The sequence below is a fragment of the Bubalus kerabau genome, chromosome 7 (assembly GCF_029407905.1).
Source record: "Bubalus kerabau isolate K-KA32 ecotype Philippines breed swamp buffalo chromosome 7, PCC_UOA_SB_1v2, whole genome shotgun sequence".
In the NCBI taxonomy this organism is placed as follows: Eukaryota; Metazoa; Chordata; class Mammalia; order Artiodactyla; family Bovidae; genus Bubalus; species Bubalus kerabau.
The window spans coordinates 95,480,738-95,500,363 of record NC_073630.1 but is presented as its reverse complement, the minus strand read 5'-3'; the positions used below and the strand labels follow the sequence as shown (position 1 = coordinate 95,500,363).

Genomic DNA, 19,626 nt, shown 5'->3' with positions numbered 1-19,626 from the left:
GAGACCTTGAGCTCCTGCAGGGTTCAGTAAGGGCATCACCTGGGATAATTGTTCACCACAAAATTATTTTATTATTCAGATAATTAATTGGTTAATCAATTCTTTAATATTTAGGTTCTTCAAGTCCATTTTTTATGTCATCTATTCGTGGAACAATAATTGAAAACACATCTTCAACTGGGACTATAACACAAATTCCTTTTTTCCCTAAATATGAAGTGGAACTTGATTCTCATAGAAAAGTCATTCCTTACCCTGGAAAGGAACACATTGAGCGTGTTTTGGAAGAATATTCACATCAAGTCAAAGATTTGCAGAGAAGGCTAAATGAAGTGAGTTGCAAATTGATTCTTTTGCTATGCTCTTGGTGTAATCTTCGTGAAACTTGGATAGCTCAAAGTGTTATGCTTAATCACATTCAGCTATTATTATAATTAATAATTGGTTCAAGCCTGCTGTGCTGCTATCATGATAGCAGGTTTTTCTTTTCAAAGCAGTGGTAGGGGATCGGATTTTAGATGTGTGTGTATACGTGATAGCTAAATAGTGTTTAGAAATTAATGCATAAAAACTTCAAGTGGACCTTATGTAGAATCAAGCTGGATTTAGTCAGCTTTACAACTGCATGTTGGATCTGAGCAGTCTATAGCTTAGAGTCAAACTTACACAGACACCTTTGTAATCTAACTTTTCCCTGTGCATTTTAGCCTCTTCTGCTACCTGCTCCTTATATATATCCTCCATTCTAGCAGTATCAAGCCACCTGCTCTTCCCTAGGTGTACCATACAATTCTAGACCCTCGTTCTTTTGCCCAGATCATTGCCCCTTCTCTACCTGTCTACCTGGCAGTTCTTACTCTAAGTCAAGACTCAGCTCGAGCGTTTTTCTCTGAAACCTTTCCTCTGGACACGGGTAGGCGTGATCTCCTCTGTACAGATATTGCTCCTTATGCACACGTCTGTTGTACTGTTTAGTGCTTTTTATTGTATTACCAGTGCATTGTTCTGTCTCATCAGACCGTGTAAACACTTAAGAATTCTACAAGTTTATTAGGTGCTGAAAAAGATGTATCCCTGCGTTATGTACAGAGGATGCAAAGATGAATAAGATAGGACTCATAAGTTCATAGTCTCGAAGGGAGGTGGCATATAAACAATGACAATACTTTATGATAAGTACACTAATAGAGAGGGATTGATGATAGATAGATAGATGGGTGAAGCACAGAAATACCAATGAGGAATAGAAACAATGCCTTAATTAATTTTCCACATCTGTCCTCTGGCAGAGTATGTGACACTTGACTGGCTCCCAATAAATTATTAATAGTTATATCAGTAAGTAAATAACAGGGTTATTTGGAGCCATAATATTTATCACAAACCTCCCATGTAACAGATATTATACTAGATATTGGATATATAAAGATGGAAAAGGTGTCTCCTTTTTATGTGCATGTTTACAGTCTCATGGCCGAGGTATTTAACATAGAAAGTGATAGTGACAGGATATGCCTCAGTGGGGTAAGCACTGATGCTAAATCTAATCAATGCTTTATCTTACTTGCCTCTTCCACAACATTTGACACACATGACAGTTGTTTTCATCTTGAAGCACTCTTTTCTCTTAGGTCTCTTGGAAGCACACTCTCCTAACTTTCCTCCAGCTCATTCTTTTTCAGTTTTCTTCTTCCAACAAAACCCTCCATACATTGTAATAGTGATTTCCGTGGCTTCTGTTGCCATGTATATGTCAGTGCCTGTTCAGTTTACACACCTGGTCAGACCTCTTAACTGGTCTCCACACCCAGTGAGTGTACCTGTGTTCCTCCTGGACGTTTCTACTTGAAAGGTTTCTCAGGCTCCATAAACTCAACATTTCCAATTACACACCTGATTTTCCCCAAGCCTTTCTTCTAGCTTTGTGTGGTGCTGCATTTATACAGTTGTGGAGGGCAAAAACCTGATTCATTCTTGATACCTCTGCATTTTCCCTGACATGCACTTTACTGCCAAGTCTGTCCAGTGCACCTCATATATAGTTCTCAAATATGTTTTCATTTCCACTGTTACATTCCAAAGTTCAGACTATAGCCATTCACCTGGACTATTAGAGAAAAAGATAGAGGGTCCCACCTTATAGTGGCTATATAAACATTGTGAACTGCAGAATCAGGTAGTAACCTTTTCTGTTTCCTTTGCTGTGTAGTTTTTGTTTTTCCTGTGGTTCCCAATTGCCTTTCTTTTTCCTTTATACTATTTACCTTTATCATATCCTTATTAAAAAAATTATCATATAGGTTTTCTATCATACCTTCCTTTAACCCAGGACTCTTTAGTTCTTTTGTCTAGTCTAGATGAATTTTTTCTTAGGTCTGTTGTATAACTAAAAAAAGTTAAAAAAATTTTTTTTCTTGAGATTATTATCACTACTTTCCTGGTTGGAGCCATGATTTCCAGGATTTATTATTTTCCTTTTTCTTCTTTCTTGATTTATTTCTTCATTTAGTCAGAACACATCTTTAGAAACTTTAAGAAAAAGTATATGGGACATATATTGTATGAATTTTTTTCATCCTGAAAATGACTTAAGCTGGATAAAGTTGAAAGTTATTTTCTTTCAATCCTTTGAAAATATTGTGTGCCTTTGCAGAGACTGAGAAGATGTCTATCTGATTCTTGTTCCTTTGTAGATGATATTTTTTTACTTAGTTGAGGTTCATCTTTGGAAACTTGAGGTTCTTTATCTCTGAAATTCCACTATAATGTACATGGGTGTAGTTTTTTGTTTTTTTCATTCACTGTGCTAGCCCCAAAAGGGACTCATTGGACCCTTTTGATCTGTAGATTTGTGCCTTTCAGTTCAGTTCAGTTCAGTCACTCACTCATGTCCAACTCTTTGCAGCCCTATGGACTGCAGCACACCAGGCTTCCCTGTCCATTACCAACTCCTGGAGCTTGCTCAAAATCATGTCCATCAGGTTGGTGATGCCATCCAACCTTCTCATCCTCTGTCATCCCCTTCTCTTCCTGCCCTCAGTTCTTCCCAGCATCAGGGTCTTGCCCAAGAGTCAGTTCTTTGTATCAGGTGGCCAAGGTATTGGAGTTGCAGCTTTACCATCAGTCCTTCCAGTGAATATTGAGGACTGATTTCCTTTAGGATGGACTGGTTGGATCTCCTTGCAGTCCAAGGGACTCTCAAGAGTCTTCTCCAACACCACAGTTCAAAAGCATCCATTCTTCGGCGCTTAGCTTTCTTTATAGTCCAACTCTCACATCCATACATGACCACAGGAAAAACCATAGCTTTGACTAGACAGACCTTTGTTGGCCAAGTAATGTCTCTGCTTTTTAATATGCTGTCTAGGTTGGTCATAGCTTTTCTTCCAAGGGTCAGGTGTCTTTTAATTTCATGGCTTTGAGGAATTAAATTTTTTTTTTTTCCTTTGACAGTTTCTTTCTCTGTTTTCTGTTCTCTCTTTCGGAAGCTCCTGTTGTCTAGGTTGAACCTCTAAATCTCTTTTTCTTTCAAAAATTTTATCTACTTTTTCTACTTAAAGGGGCATTTCTTGACTTCCAACATTTCTATTGCAACTTTTTAGTTTTCAGTCATATTTTTAATTTCCAGGAACCCTTTCTTCTCTGATCATATTCCAAGTCTTACGTTATAGCAAAAATGTCTTTCAGATTTCTAATACAAGTTTTTGAAAATGTTCTTCCACTGTTGCATTATCACTTTTTGTTTCTTTGGATCTTTTTTTCTGGGTATTTTCTCATTTGTTTCATCTTGGTCTCTTTTTTATTTTGTAATCTTCCTTCAAGTGTTCAGTGGTTTTTGGCTTTTTGTTCATACTCAAGAATGAACAGTAGGGGGAAAAAAACTGCTGGCAATCTGTCTATGGGCAGAACTTGATGGCTTTACTTTGGGATAATTAGATGGGGTGTCAACTGTTACTCTGGGAGACCTCTCAGTGCCTGATTTTAGAGATCTTTGTGAATTTCTTTGTAGTAGAACACCTTGATTTTTGAATGGTACTTATCTGCTGCCAAGTTTTTTAAGTCAGTTTGAGGTGGGGGTTGACTTTTCTGTATACACAATTTCAACCACTTCTATCCTCAGGAATAGAGTTTATTCCTATCTCTTTCTTGAGCTATAAGTCAGATTTGTTCTAGAAATGATGTTTTGGTTATAAAGTAAGTGGATTGAAAGGGGTATTCCAAAAATCTATGTTAGAAATTATTAATTAGGCCCCAGACAGTGGTGAAGGGGGAACGAAGTACACATAAGAACAAACAATTGAGGGACTTCCTGGTGATCCAGTGGTTAGGAATCCGCCTTTCAGTGCAGAGCACATAGATTTGATCCTTGGTCAGAGAACTAAGATCCCACATGCTATGGGGCAACTAAGCTGGCAAGCTGCAACTACTGAGGCCTCTGCTCTGGAGAGAAGTTCACACACCACAGTGAAGAGCCCATGCGCCACAACTAAGACTCAATGCAGCCAAATAAATATTAATAATTTCTTTAAAAACCACAGAATTTTTTTTGAAAAAGTAAATGATTGGTATATAGATTTTTGGAAATTACTAGCTATAAGGAAATATGTTCCTCTGATGAAGACTAATTTGCAGGACACTTTTTTTCCAGAGCAATGAATTGCATGAGAAACAAAAGTTTTACTTAAGACAATCAGTCATTGATTTGCAAACAAAACTTCAAGAGATGCAGATGGAGAGAGATGCCATGGCTGACATCAGGTTGGGCTTCGTTACGTGAAATTATTTAAAAATTTTACTTTTTCTAGAGTAAAATCACTTGTGTGAATCTGAGTTTTATCAATATTATTTCTTTTCTTTCATTTATTTCATAGACGAAGGGAGAGTCAGTCCCAGGAGGATTTACGAAATCAGCTTCAAAATACAGTTCATGAACTTGAAGCTGCCAAATGCCTTAAGGACGATATGCTGAAAGATAGCAGCACACAGATAGAGCAGCTAAGAAAGATGATGCTTAGTCATGAGGGAGTGCTTCAAGAAATCCGATCAGTCCTAGTTGACTTTGAAGAAGCCTCAGGCAAGAAAGTATTTGAACATGACAACATGTCTACCATCCACTCCCGAAACATGGCTTCAGCTATTAGTAAAATCCTAAGAGAATTAGACACAGAGATTTCTTATCTGAAAGGGAGGATATTTCCAGTAAGTGGTGAGAACACTATGTCAATTTTATATTAAAATTCATTAAGACAATAGTATAAGGCATATAATTTTCTTAAACTCTTCAAAGTAAGCCAAGTTCTCATTTTTGTTCTCTAAAATAGTGGAAGTTACTTCCAGAGTGGTCTTTCCTAATAAAGGGAGCTAACTTGTCTATATAGTTTCATGAGTATAACCACTGTAAAAGATTTAATAAAATACAGTGATAGAATGTATCTGATTTTAGTATTCCTTCTATTTGTGTCTTTCTAAAGCATTCCTTTAGTTAGAAAATCTCTAAATTTTCCAGGCTTTAGATCTACCAGTTCGTCAATCAATATTTCTTTTTTATAACCAGGTAGAGGATCAGCTTGAAGCACTGAAATCTGAATCACAAAACAAAATGGAACTACTTCTTCAACAACATCAAGATAGGTAGGTTTCTGGCTGAGGTATAGAAGATCATAGTGAAACTATAGCACAAGTCTACAGTCTCTCATCAGCAATTCCAATAACTAAAAAGCTCTAAAACACAGATTTTTTTCCCCCATAGATTTGTAGGAAACTCATGTTAATGAAAAATTTATTCTGACACTTATTTGAAAAGTAGGGAAGATGTCATTCAAGACTGTTGCAAAAGGTGTTTGAATTAGTGATGAGGCTCAACTCCCAGTCCAACATGGGCAAATGGGGATTCATAGCCAAGAAGCAGGGTGAGGCGGTCATTGGGTGGAAAATTACTAGGAGGAGGCATGGGGTGTGAGGTTCTCACTAAACGGACTTAGCAAAATTCTTACTAAGCCTAGGCTTCTAAGTGCCAAGAGGCATCTGACTACAATTTGGTCAAGGTTAGATACTATGTCAGTTTTGTTGGCAAAACCTAATCTGAGCTAATGTTAAGCTTTTTATAGTCTTCATGATTTACTGTGAATATTTAAAAACCTACCATTGCATTAGTGATGTCTGGCTTCTGAGACACTTCCATAGATCTCTCTGGGAAAGTCACATGATACTTAGTACTATTCTTTATTACCATCAAACATTTTTTAAAAATTCTGAATTCCAAAGCCTGACTGGCTCCCAAAGGATTTGGATAAAGGATTCTGTATCCAGCTTAAATACTTGTCATCAGTTCAGTTCAGTTGCTCAGTCGTGTCTGACTCCTTGCGACACCATGGACTGCAGCACATGAGGCCTCCCTGTCCATCACCAACTCCCAGAGCTAGATACTTGTCATGAAAAGAATAATATAGACAAAACTAAAACAAAATACCAAATGTGAGTGTTGAAAATCATTAATTTTTAGAATAATTCCTTATCAGGCAAAATCTGTATCAAATAACGATCACCACATCCTTTCTATAGGATTGAACAGTTAATAAGTGAACATGAAGCTGAAATAACAGGACTCACCGAGAAAGCTAGCAGTGCTCGGAGCCAAGCCAACAGTATCCAGAGTCAATTGGAAATCATTCAGTATGTGTGTCCTGGTGGTTTGAAGTTGATAGATATTTATCTTCATTTAATTTCGTTATTGATTTTTGTCCTAAGATCTTTTTTAAAAATTCTTAATAGTTGATTCTACAAGAAATTGAAACTTTTCTAACATTCAAGTAAATGGAAAAGATTATTTAACATATGGATAATACTTTATAACCATATCAGAAGTATTATGGCAAGTATTGGGTCTCTTGGGGTTTGGATGTTTTAATTTTTGTCTACATTTCAACTGATTGGATAAAATAAACACACATTATATATCTGTGTGTGTGTGTGTGTGTGTGTGTGTGTAGATGGGCTTCCCAGGTGGCTCAATAGTAAAGAATCCACCTGCCAATGCAGGAGACACAGGAAACATGGGTTTGATCCCTGGGTCAGGAAGATCCACTGGGGGAGGAAATGGCAAGCCATTCCAGTATTCTTGCCTGGAAAATCCCATGGACAGAGGGTCCCAGAGGGCTATAGTCTATGGGGTCACAAAGAGTCAGACATGACTGAGTGACTGAACATGCACATGTGTGTAAATATATATAAATTATACATATAAATCAATGGGTTTGCAAGGAGTCAGACATGACTTAGTGACTAACAACATACAAATAATTTTATAATTTGCATTCCCATGTTGAAACTTTTTATATGGACATTTTCAGTCATACAGAGAGAAAATTGTAAAATGAACTCCTGTGTATGCATCATCTATGTTTAACAGTTAACATTTTGAACTTAAGCCTTTAGTAACCAATTTGAAAGATAAAAGACTAGTGGCTATATTAAATAATTAGTGAAAGTACCTAAAAGCTAGAGCGCCCTTAGGTATCACACTTACTCTTAGTTTGCTAATTGCCCTTGTTGTTCAGTTGCCAAGTCATGTCCAATTCTTTGTGACCCTGTGGACTGTAGCACACCAGGCCACCATCTCCCGGAGTTTACCCAAGTTCATGTCCACTGAATCAGTGATGCCATCCAACCATCTCATCCTCTGTCATGCTCTTTTCCTTCTGCCTTAGATCTTATTTGCTCTTATTCCCTCTTTAACCCCTTCTTAGAGAGCAAGCAAGAAACCAAAATTCAATGTATATGCGCCAACTCAGTGACCTGGAATCTACTGTTTCTCAACTACGTTCTGAATTAAGGGAAGCCAAAAGGATGTATGAAGACAAGGTGAGTTTAAATTTTGCTGTTCTGCTTCCAGAGACTATTATACACAGAATCAATTAGATAGTTTTTAATGGTTTATTTGAAAATGAGGAATCAAAGCAACCATTTAAAATTAAAAGCAGTTTATAAGATGGGTGCTAAATATCTACATGTTAAATTATAAAGTGTTTGCCCAAATCAGTTCATTCTTAGAAAAGTTGCCTGCATACTTCAAGCAAGTTTCTAAAAAATGAAAGGATAACATCATTTAAATTACTGCTACAGTGTTTAGCTTTTGCAAGTACTTGGCACCAGCTGATCTCCCCCTCCCACTGAATACTTTAGGCTATTTCTTTCCTTACTTCAATTCCCCCTTATTAATCATTGTGAGGCTTACAAACTGAATTCACTTCAAGATTACTCTGAATAAAAAATAATTAGCAAGCTAAATCTTTATCTCTTATCACACGGTTCCTATTAAAACTAGACATTAATTAATATTTACTACAGTATTCTGTTCTCTCAGTTTCCATAGCTAAAAAGAAACTATTTTCATTATCAACCAATCTTTTGGAGCTTAGGTTTTTGTTGATTTCAAGGACACAAAATAGTATCCTGTTTTGTGAATACCACCTTTCACCTCCAACATGCCCTAGTTTGGAAGATAAATCCTTTATATAATCATCCTACCTATAAGAGAACCTGCAGGTCTAACCACTTATAGCCAATTTTTTTTACTCCTTAGTTGATTGGGAAAAAATAGAGTATAAGAAAGCTGACAGATTTTCTTTATAACATAATCCAGTTCTACAGGGTAATGGTACAAGGGGAAAAGCTCCTTATGGGAAGAGGCAGTTGAAAAATTGCAGCACTAATTCTTCCAGGTATTTTCCTGCCTTTGGGCAACCCCTCCTTTCATTATCACTGTCAGCCCTGTGCTGGTCACAGGAGGGGGCTCTTTCTCCTCGGTTCTCTAGTTCAAGACTTCAATTTTAATTAGTTGTTGCAGAGCTAAAAGAAGGATAGAAAATTTAGACATGATCTTGCTATAAAGGTCTAAACAATAAAGAGTAACATGAAACTGTATAATCTCAGTTTTGAGATTTGGATCCTCTACAGGGGCTTTCAAACATTTTTGATCTCTACCCACACCAAGAAATCTAGTTTTCCATATAATCTAGTACACGCAGATACAATCGAAGTACACTTCACAAAACAATACTTACAACACTGGCTTTTTTTCTTCTCTTCAGATACTGATTTGACGCCCTCTAAATTGATTTCACATTTTCCTGGTGGGTTGCCGGGTGAACAGCACTGCTCTCGAAAACCTCTTCCTTAGCTCTTGACCTTGATTCTTGTGGGGGGTCATTTCAACCACTGCCACCTAGAAGTAGCCTTAAGGAGCCTTAGACTTCTTAAAGGCTAAATCCAAGAAACAAAAGCCCAGACAGAAATATTTGTTCTTTCCTGCTTCTCTGAGGCCTGCCTTTTGTGTTCAAGTTCAGGATGGACTTTTCCCCTGAAGATGGAGAACAGGAATATCCACCCCATTCTGGGCAGATCAAGCCTATACAATGACTGATATTCATCATACTCAACCCATTCTGAAAAGATTTAATTTTCATTGTTTATTGACAAACCCTTTGAAAAGCCACAAAATACTAAATACTAAGACTTGACTCACCTATCTATCTTACATAATTTGAAATTAATATAGCTTTCCATTTGTAATGTTGCTTGGAAACAGCCTCTTCATAAGCTGTCACCCAGTTGTTTGCTAATCTGCATGTTGTCTGATGTATAACACCGTGCTGATCAACCTAAATTTAGCAATGGTAGGAAATTTTAACAAATACTGACATCTTAATGGTACAAAAATAGTTTTTGTTTTTATAAACACCTCTGTCTTTAGCATTGTAGAAGCATTAGCCCCAGATAAATGACTGAAACCTTTTATATGAGGGTTTTGAGGTCATATAGATACAAACATAATACTAAAATCATTGTCTTACCTTGCTCTATTGTAAACAATTGATCATGAAAAATTTTTACAGTCTTAAACAGTCAACATTATTGGAAAAAAGGGGGGCATATTAGTTTAATTAATTTTAATCCAGATCACTGAGACTTTTACTAAAACGTATTAAGCCTAATCGAGTTGGCACCTAGGATCTCTATCACATCAGATCAGATCAGATCAGATCCGTCGCTCAGTCGTGTCCGACTCTTTGCGACCCCATGAATCGCAGCACGCCAGGCCTCCCTGTCCATCACCAACTCCCAGAGTTCTCTCAGACTCACGTCCATCGAGTCAGAGATGCCATCCAGCCATCTCATCCTCTGTCGTCCCCTTCTCCTCCTGCCCCCGATCCCTCCCAGCATCAGTCTTTTCCAATGAGTCAACTCTTCACATGAACTGGCCAAAGTACTGGAGTTTCAGCTTTAGCATCATTCCCTCCAAAGAAATCCCAGGGCTGATCTCCTTCAGAATGGACTGGTTGGATCTCCTTGCAGTCCAAGGGACTCTCAAGAGTCTTCTCCAACACCACAGTTCAAAAGCCTCAATTCTTCAGCGCTCAGCTTTCTTCACAGTCCAACTCTCACATCCATACATGACCACAGGAAAAACCATAGCCTTGACTAGACGAACCTTTTTTGGCAAAGTAATGTCTCTGCTTTTGAATATGCTATCTAGGTTGGTCATAACTTTCCTTCCAAGGAGTAAGCGTCTTTTGATTTCATGGCTGCAGTCAACATCTGTAGTGATTTTGGAGCCCAGAAAAATAAAGTCTGACACTGTTTCCACTGTTTCCCCATCTATTTCCCATGAAGTGATGGGACCGGATGCCATGATCTTCGTTTTCTGAATGTTGAGCTTTAAGCCAACTTTTTCACTCTCCACTTTCACTTTCATCAAGAGGCTTTTGAGTTCCTCTTCACTTTCTGCCATAAGGGTGGTGTCATCTGCATATCTGAGGTTATTGATATTTCTCCCGGCAATCTGGATTCCAGCTTGTGCTTCTTCCAGTCCAGCGTTTCTCATGATGTACTCTGCATAGAAGTTAAATAAGCAGGGTGACAATATACAGCCTTGACGAACTCCTTTTCCTATTTGGAACCAGTCTGTTGTTCCATGTCCAGTTCTAACTGTTGCTTCCTGACCTGCATACAAATTTCTCAAGAGGCAGATCAGGTGGTCTGGTATTCCCATCTCTTGAAGAATTTCCCACAGTTTGTTGTGATCCACACAGTCAAAGGCTTTGGCATAGTCAATAAAGCAGAAATAGATGTTTTTCTGGAACTCTCTTGCTTTTTCCATGATCCAGCGGATGTTGGCAATTTAATCTCTGGTTCCTCTGCCTTTTCTAAAACCAGCTTGAACATCAGGAAGTTCACGGTTCACATATAGTAACTCGCTTTAGTCAAGGAACACTGAGAGATGATTATCCTGCCATGTAAATACAGATTTTAATGTACTCTGACCTGAAAAGCATTTAAAATACATGGTGTAAAAAAAAATGCATGGTGTAACTAAGCAAAGAAGATCAAACACATTAACGAAAGTATTTTATTTTGTGTTCATGAAAATTTCTATTGTTATGAAATATTTTTGTTGTGATAAATTGAATGTAGAATTAAAAAAAAACACAGATTCTTTTGTTTAATTTCTTTTATTTTCATTTACCTTGACATTTAATAGGCTAAAGCCTATTAAAACCTTAAAATCTTAAATAAATAAAATCTTAAAATTTTATTTTTCCACTGCTGCTGTACATTTAATATATACAATATATACTATCCAAATAACAATAAGGAAAAAATACAGCTGTGATTGAAAGCGAGATTTGTGGGAAGAGAGACTTATTATTTAAGAGTATATTGATATACATCAACATATTTTATGAGAGGCAGGCAGTGTTAGTATTTTCTCCTGAGGGTCAGATTCCTTCAGAAAAAAATATTTATTATTTTAAAAAATTGATTACATACAGGTCTGAACAAAACTTTCCCAACTAGAATGCATAAGTATAGAGAAAACTTGTTTAGCCAGACAAATGTCTCTTCAGATAAGCAAAAGTATTTTCATACTGATGAAAAGTGATATTTCAAAGAAGACTGTAGACATAGCTTGCAGACATACAAAAGTGTTTTACTGTAATATTTTTTCTATTCTTCTCTTTCCATTTTAGGAGAACCTCCAGAATTCCCCTTTACGAATTTGGACCAGTAGAAGCTGTCACTATTGGCTCTGTAGATTTGGCTTTACTCTTAACTTTCGCTTTTTGATAACAAAAATATCTCACCATCTTGATTCTAAGTTTACTTTTCCTCCTTTGAAAGCATTTGGGGCTGAACTTCTTACTCAAACAGTGAAGTCGTAGTAGCACTGGCTGGAGCTGCACCCTGTGCGGGGAGATTCTGTGCAAATCTCTGCATAGTTCTGCCAATGCACCTTTATGCTGACCAGCAGCATTCCTTATTATCCCAGAACTGTGTATTTTTGAGCACAGAAAACGAGATAACAATTTGGCACAATCGGTGATATCTAAAATCACTGTACGATTATAATGAGATCCCAGTACTGATTTGTCCAGTGATCCAAAACAAAAAGTAGATTCATAGATGGTGAAAGGGAAAACCAGTGCTGCTATTTAAAAAGAAACGAAAAAGAAAAAACTAATACATCTCAGATGTCAGTATTTATTCTGAACATTTTAAAAGGCTTTTCTTCACAGTGTGTTTTTACAGCTGTTTGTATCAGCTCAGCTGCTACTTCAATGGTTTTCCCTTTCACTCTCCATTTATCTTTTTGATTGATTAATTAATATAAATATTTTTACTTTTAAAAAGTGAAAGGTAAAAGCAGAGCTATAGCAGTTGAGTCAGTACTGACAACTACAAAACTAATGTTCCTGCAGGGTCTGGAGGAATGTCTGATACTTAGATGGAAAGATACAAGTTGATTCTTTTTCTTTTTTCTTTTCAAAATTTGGTCTCATAGAATTTAACATTAAATGATTATCCAGAATTTCTTAAAAAGTGAAAACAGACATACAATAGCAAGTCTTAATTTAAGCTTTTAAACCACACAAATACTTTGCTCAAAGATAGAAACGGTTTTACACTAGACTAGGAGTCTAAAATGTTCGTTTTAGTCATATGAGTAACTTTTAAAATTGAAAGCATTCTTGTTAAATTTAGAGCTCAAATACAGAATTTGAGAATACAGAATTTCAGCTTTATTAATACTGATCTTATGTGAAAAAATATTAGAAGCAGAATTGAAAGGAATTTGAAAGATCATCTATAATACTTTTTTCAAATTATAGATGTATAATTTAGACTCAAATTCAGAACCAGGTTCAGAACCAGGCTGTTTGACTCTCAACCAGATCATATTGCCTTTCTGATCACATTTGTTTAACCAAAGTAAGAGTTGATGTTTTTTCCCTCAGTATTCTTAATGTCTGAACAAAGTGTGCTGAGTTAGTCTTTCCTAATACTAGTAGAGCTGAAGAGGTTGTTTCAGCTGGTAGTACTCATTTGTCTTAGAAAGCTGCTTGTGTCCCTGAGGATGAATTGTTATAGGAGCACAAGAGTGAAGGCACTTTTTTATGGGGTTATTAGAATCTATGAGCTCATTTCTATCGGTCACCTAATGTTTTACCTAATTCCTGTGAAATACTTTTTTGTATAAAACATGGAATCAGTTACAAAGTCAGTTTTGAAATATATCCAATGTAAATATTAAAATTTATATTCACATTCCTGTAGGTTGTGATACTACTCTGTTGGTAAATGTGAAACTATTTGATAGTCCTGTATTAGTATGCTCTTAAGTCATGTATGTATGTATGTAAATAAAGACATATATGTATACACACCCATCTATGTATTCATCCTTACCATTTATCAGAGATAGTTGCATATGCATATTTATATGTAATATAATTAACATATATGCACCAAATTAAAAAATGAAGATCTTAAATGAACTTAGACCAACTTAAAATAGTATCACGAAATGGTAGTCTTGCTCGTATGTTCTCTAAGAAGATTTAATCACAGTTCCATCCAAACCAGTCAGTAAGTTTTATTCTTGACTGTGGATTTGGAAGCCTATTCAGTAGATGCCTTAGAAGTAAGGAATATGTAGCATTTATGCAGACATGAAAGATTTGTTATTATTGGAAAGTGGTGATGAAATATTATTGTAGGTATCACATTAAAGATCAGGTATCACTATATAACACTCAGTATCAGTAGTTTTTCATTATTTTAATATCTGTGTCTAAGTAATGAGTTTATGTAGCTGTGCTCAAATATAAACTCTGAATCTCCATTGTCTGAGATCTTAACCTCGTAGCCTGAAGCCCCAGGTTAAGAGCTGTAGAGATGCTGTTTACAGTGATGGCCCTTCTGGCATATGTCATAGAAATGCATGGTCACACAGATCTGACAGCTGCCTGTCTGTAAGAGAGAACTGCATCTATACAGTTCTTTAAAATTAGTATTCTGATCCCATTTGATAGAAAAAATGAGGATTGTATTAATTTGTGTATCCTTTCAAAAAAGGGTGACTAACAGTGACAATAACTATAAACTTGTTACCATTCATTGTTTTATAGTCAATGCCTTTATTTTTGAAACTGATGTTCTGAAACAAAATAGCACTTCTAAGTATAATATAGTTAATTTGTATGGGCTTTGTAGAATGTTCTTTATGCCACATAAAGCTTCCTTAAATACCAAATTATAGAACTCATTTTCACAGAAGACATATTTTGAATAGTGTGATAATGAGAGTGACATATTACAGACAATGGCTAAATCTCACAGTACCAAGTATTTCATTTTGGTCAATATGTCTGGCTGAATTCTACATAGACTTTAAGTTTAGAAAACTTTGCAAAATACATCACAATTTTGTCTACAAAATACATCACAAAATGAACTCTTATTTTTGCCCCCCAAATGATACCATTGCCTCAAATAATACTGTTTTCCAAAGACTATATTTATTTTATATTACTCATTGACGTAGTCAGATTGATTTGTGCTTTCCTTGTAGATAGAAGAGCTGGAGAAGCAGTTAGTTCTTGCAAACTCAGAGCTAACTGAAGCACGGACGGAACGTGATCAGTTCAGTCAGGAATCTGGAAATCTGGACGACCAACTTCAAAAGCTCTTGGTAAGAAGGTGCTCTAACATATGAATGAGATTAATTCTGGCAAGTTTTACCATAGTATTTCACAAAACTAGTTTCAAATTCCAAATTTTACAACATGTCTGTACCTTTACACACAACACAGCATCCTGGACACTATTCAAGTTTTACGTGTGAAATATAATATTGTATACTTTAAGCACAACTCTTAGGGCTTACAAGTTGGGTGAAGGTGATCTCTTAACAGCCATAGTCTTTCCGTTAGGTACTGTGTTCTGCTAAACTGAAATAGGGTTGAATGTTCATTTCAAAGCCAAACAACATTCAAAACACATAAAAATCATGTATAAAGAAAAGTTAAATGCAAATTTAGGTAAAAAAATTTTTGTAGGACGAGAAGAGGATTCCGACGGTAGTGAAGCAGCTTCTGCCCTCCATTAGGGGTACTACAGGCTGAGAAATTTAGGAAAGGCGATGTTGGTACCCCTTCCTGTGATATTTGTTAGGGTTCCTGTAGAACAGGATTCTCTCCCCACCAAACCTTACCTCAGGCTACAGGGCCCTCAGCTGCCAGAGTGTTCACAGGCTAACCGGGACTTGATGAAGGAGCTCTCAAGGGAGAGCTGACTCGAAACCGTGAGATAATCCTTGCTTCTATCCCTCCTGTTGCATGTTTCCCAGCATCCTCATATCTAATCTGGGGTCTAGTCCATTGAGAGTTACTTGTAATGCTAGAAATTATAAGTAAACAAAATATTAGTTTTCTAGGAAATCATTGTTTTTTATCTAAAATAATTAAAAAAGAATCCAATTCCAAGATCAAAGTCTTGTCAAATCACATAGAAACTCCAAAGATGATGTAAGGAAAAAAAGAGTTTGAAAACCAATGTGTAACACGAGGGGGAAGGCTGACGTCCCTTCTTGTAGGCCGACCTACATAAGCGAGAGAAGGAGCTGAGTCTGGAGAAGGAGCAGAACAAGAGGCTGTGGGACCGGGACACGGGCAACAGCATCACCATCGACCACCTGCGGCGGGAACTGGACGACAGGAACATGGAGGTGCAGCGCCTGGAGGCCTTGCTCAAGGCCATGAAGAGCGAGTGTCAGGGCCAGATGGAGCGGCAGGTGAGGCCGGCCTCCCCCTGGGAGAGCTGGGGGCTCTGAGAGCAAGATATGTAAACCGGGTGTTTATTTCTATGGTTCTGACCTCTTGTTAAACTTCATCTCGCTTTTGTTCATTGTTGAGTAATGAAACTCCCATCCAGTTGCCTTTTCATTTCACCTGGAAATTGGTAACCTAATAATTCCTAATAATAGAAAAGCATCAGACCATAGGGAGATCTGGGCTTCATCTAAGATCTGTGGCTCAGACAGAAAAGAATCTGCCTGCAATGTGGGAGGCCTGGGTTCCATCTCTGGGTTGGGAAGACCCCCTGGAGGAGGGCATGGCAACCCACTCCAGTATTCTTGCCTGGAGAATCCCCATGGACAGTGGAGCCTGGTGGGCTACAGTTCGTGGAGTTGCAAAGGGTCAGACACGACTGAGCAACTAAGCACGTAGGGAGATCTGAGGAAAAGCAGGGTTGAAGATTTCCAGTAGATTTTTTTGTTTCCCCTTCCCCAGAGAGGCTTTTCCCTCCTTTCCTCCCAAACTGATTAGGAATGATAAATATGCACTCCAGTTCAGCACACCAGGAGTGACATGTGGAGTGCTGTGTGAGCACCAGTGTACCTTCAAGACAGGAAGGACATAGTTCTAATGCCTGCCATAATTGCCATGGAGACACAAAAAGCGTCCCACAAAAGAGCTTCCTCAAATGAAAAAGCAAACCAAAGGGACCACCCTTGGCCGAGACCCAGGCAAAGTCATCTTCCTATTCTCTGGTCCAATCTGGGCAGGAAGAAAGCTTCAAGGAGCACCTGGAGGTCAGAATCTTGCGCTGTGCTGTCTGAGTCAGTCAGTCATGTCCGACTCTGCGATCCCATGGACTGTAGCCCACCAGGCTTCTCTGTCCATGGGATTCTCCAGGCAAGAATATTAGAGTGAGTTGCCATGCCCTCCTCCAGGGAATCTTCCCAACCCAGAGATTGAACCCAGGTCTCCCGAATTGTGGGCAGATTCTTTACCATCTAAGCCACCAGGGAAGCTGAAGAGTACTAGAGTGGGTCGCCTATCCCTTTTCCAGGGGATCTTCCCAACCCAGGAATCGAACCAGGGTCTCTTGCATTGCAGGCAGATTCTTTACTGTCTGAGCCACCAGGGAAGCCCAATTAGAATCTTACTCTTTTCCAAACAAGGACCAGAGAATGTGAATGTACATTGGATAAAAGCCATCATTCACTTTGCCCTCAAAGGTGGAATTAAGGAAGAGGGAAACAGAAAGGATAGGTGTCTTCACTCTTACCCCACTTTCCACTGTTGCCAGTGTCATCCTAATATAAATTGCTGTGGAAAACTTCCTCAGAGGACACTAGCCGAGCTCGTCCCCACCCTACAACACCATTCTGGATGAGCATTGTTATTTAATTAAGGCCTCTCCACCTTGATCTAATTAATACATCAGTCTGCTGTCTGTATGAAGTTCTGAGAGCAAAACAATTGGAGGTACTCTCATATTCATGATTTCACCTTCTTGAGCTAACTTGTCAGATCTCTTGAGACCTCTCCCTGTCTGCCTAAATGCATGAAATTCTTCTTTACCAATCAGATGGCAGCCATTCAGGGAAAGAATGAAAGTCTAGAAAAAGTGTCCTCCTTGACTGCTCAGCTTGAATCCACCAAAGAGATGCTCCGCAAAGTGGTGGAAGAGTTGACAGCCAAGAAGATGACCTTGGAGAGCTCGGAGAGGACCGTGTCGGACCTGACAGCTTCCCTCCAGGAAAAGGAGCGAGCCATTGAGGCCACCAACGCAGAAATCACGAAGCTGCGCTCCCGGGTGGACTTGAAGTTGCAGGAGCTGCAGCACCTGAAGAATGAAGGGGATCACCTCCGAAACGTGCAGACAGAGTGCGAGGCCCTCAGGCTGCAAATGGCAGAGAAGGACAAAGTGATCGAGATCCTGCGACAGCAGATTGAAAACATGACGCAGTTGGTGGGCCAGCACGGGCGGACAGCCGGCGCTATGCAAGTAGAGAAAGCTCAGCTGGAGAAGGAGATCAATGATAGGAGGCTGGAGCTACAGGAAGTTAAGGTCTGTATAGTGTTTTGGTGGTTTAGCTTCTGAAATCTCTCTTTTCTCCCGTAAGTCTGACCTAACTGACAGAAGTGGGTTGTGTAAAGAGAGTTTATAGACCCTCCGCAAGTGTCTGCAAGTGTTTTTGTCGGTGTGCATGTGTGCTTTTGTGAGAAAGTTTCCACACTTTTCTTAAATTCCACAAGAAGTGGCCCCCAAATGGTTCAGAAGTGCTGCTACAAAAGAGAAAAATCAGGAAATCCAGCTTCTTTATGAAGTCTGTCTTGATCCCATAGTTTGAGAAAGCATTTTGTCCCCCTTCAGACAGACCTAAATTTGAACCCCATCTCACCACTCGGTAACTGTAAAGCACTAGACTGTTTGCTGAATGTTGGCTTCTGTGTCTGTAAACCAAAATGCAAAACAAAAAACCCCGGGTCTTGTTGGATTATTTGAGGCTTAAATGAGAAAGTATATATCAAGGATTTAGCTTGGTTCCTGGCCTGTGGAAGACGTTTAGAAAATATTAGTCCCTTCCCCCATTCCACTCTCCACCTGAACCTTACCGTACTGCGTTTGTGCCTGTTACAGCCTGGGTCACATTCTGTATTACACTGTGTATGTGCACGCATGTGCGCGTGGGGTATGTGGTGTGTGCGTGTGTGTGTGTGTGTGTAAATAGCAATTTCTCCTCTTCCCTGTAAGACTGAAGACTTCTTCAAGCAGGGCACCCATCTTCATCTTTGTATACCCTTGCCCCTGACTTTGTGCCATGTACCCAGAAGGTGCTCAGTAAATATTTATCAGAATTTAAAACTATTGAATGAATTTTTAAAAATTCAGTTTCCCAAGCTTTATATTACTTTTATCTGCCATGGTAACTAGTAGGAAACAAATCACATATAATTAATTTTTTCTTTCAGTTTTGTTGGAATATAATTGACATACAATACTATATGAGTTTAAGGGATACAGCATAATGGCTTAATTTGCACATATTGTGCAATGATTACAGCAGTAAGATAACATCTATCATCTCATATAGATACAAAAAAACAATATTTTTTCCCTTATGATGATTTATGACAAAGAAAGGATCCAAAAATCAGCAAAGGGGAAAATTCTCCCAAAGGAAACCAGGCATAAGCTTCCTCCCCTGCAGTTGGGCACAAGATGCTTAACCCTGCCAGCAATAAGTTGTGACAACATGTGTCAGATGTTGCCAACCAGGGGGGTTCATCAGAGGCTCAGTGGGCAGAGTTTTTACACTGGGAGCTGATCATATAGGCTGTCCTTACCAGGGAGGGGAATAGAGTCTTCTGAAAGGAAAGCAAGGGTCCAGGGTAAATTCTTTCACTTGAAGAACAGTTTTTAGGCAGAACGGGTTAGACTGATGGGACCCCCTCCCCAAATTCAAATTTTCAGTACTGCCAAGAACCACCCTGA

The 19,626-nt window shown here is 38.4% G+C and overlaps 1 protein-coding gene across 1 annotated transcript in view; it reads left to right on the top strand.

The window, feature by feature from the left end:
- Nucleotides 1–19,626, top strand: part of CCDC158 (coiled-coil domain containing 158) — an 85,401-nt gene that overhangs the window by 19,307 nt on the left and 46,468 nt on the right. Inside the window, exons 4-12 of the mRNA XM_055588840.1 lie at nucleotides 115–332; nucleotides 4,649–4,758; nucleotides 4,872–5,199; nucleotides 5,555–5,631; nucleotides 6,562–6,672; nucleotides 7,746–7,860; nucleotides 14,912–15,031; nucleotides 15,935–16,132; nucleotides 17,716–18,198. Of these exons, the coding sequence (XP_055444815.1) occupies nucleotides 115–332; nucleotides 4,649–4,758; nucleotides 4,872–5,199; nucleotides 5,555–5,631; nucleotides 6,562–6,672; nucleotides 7,746–7,860; nucleotides 14,912–15,031; nucleotides 15,935–16,132; nucleotides 17,716–18,198 (1,760 nt within the window). The remainder of the gene's footprint in view (nucleotides 1–114; nucleotides 333–4,648; nucleotides 4,759–4,871; nucleotides 5,200–5,554; nucleotides 5,632–6,561; nucleotides 6,673–7,745; nucleotides 7,861–14,911; nucleotides 15,032–15,934; nucleotides 16,133–17,715; nucleotides 18,199–19,626) is intronic.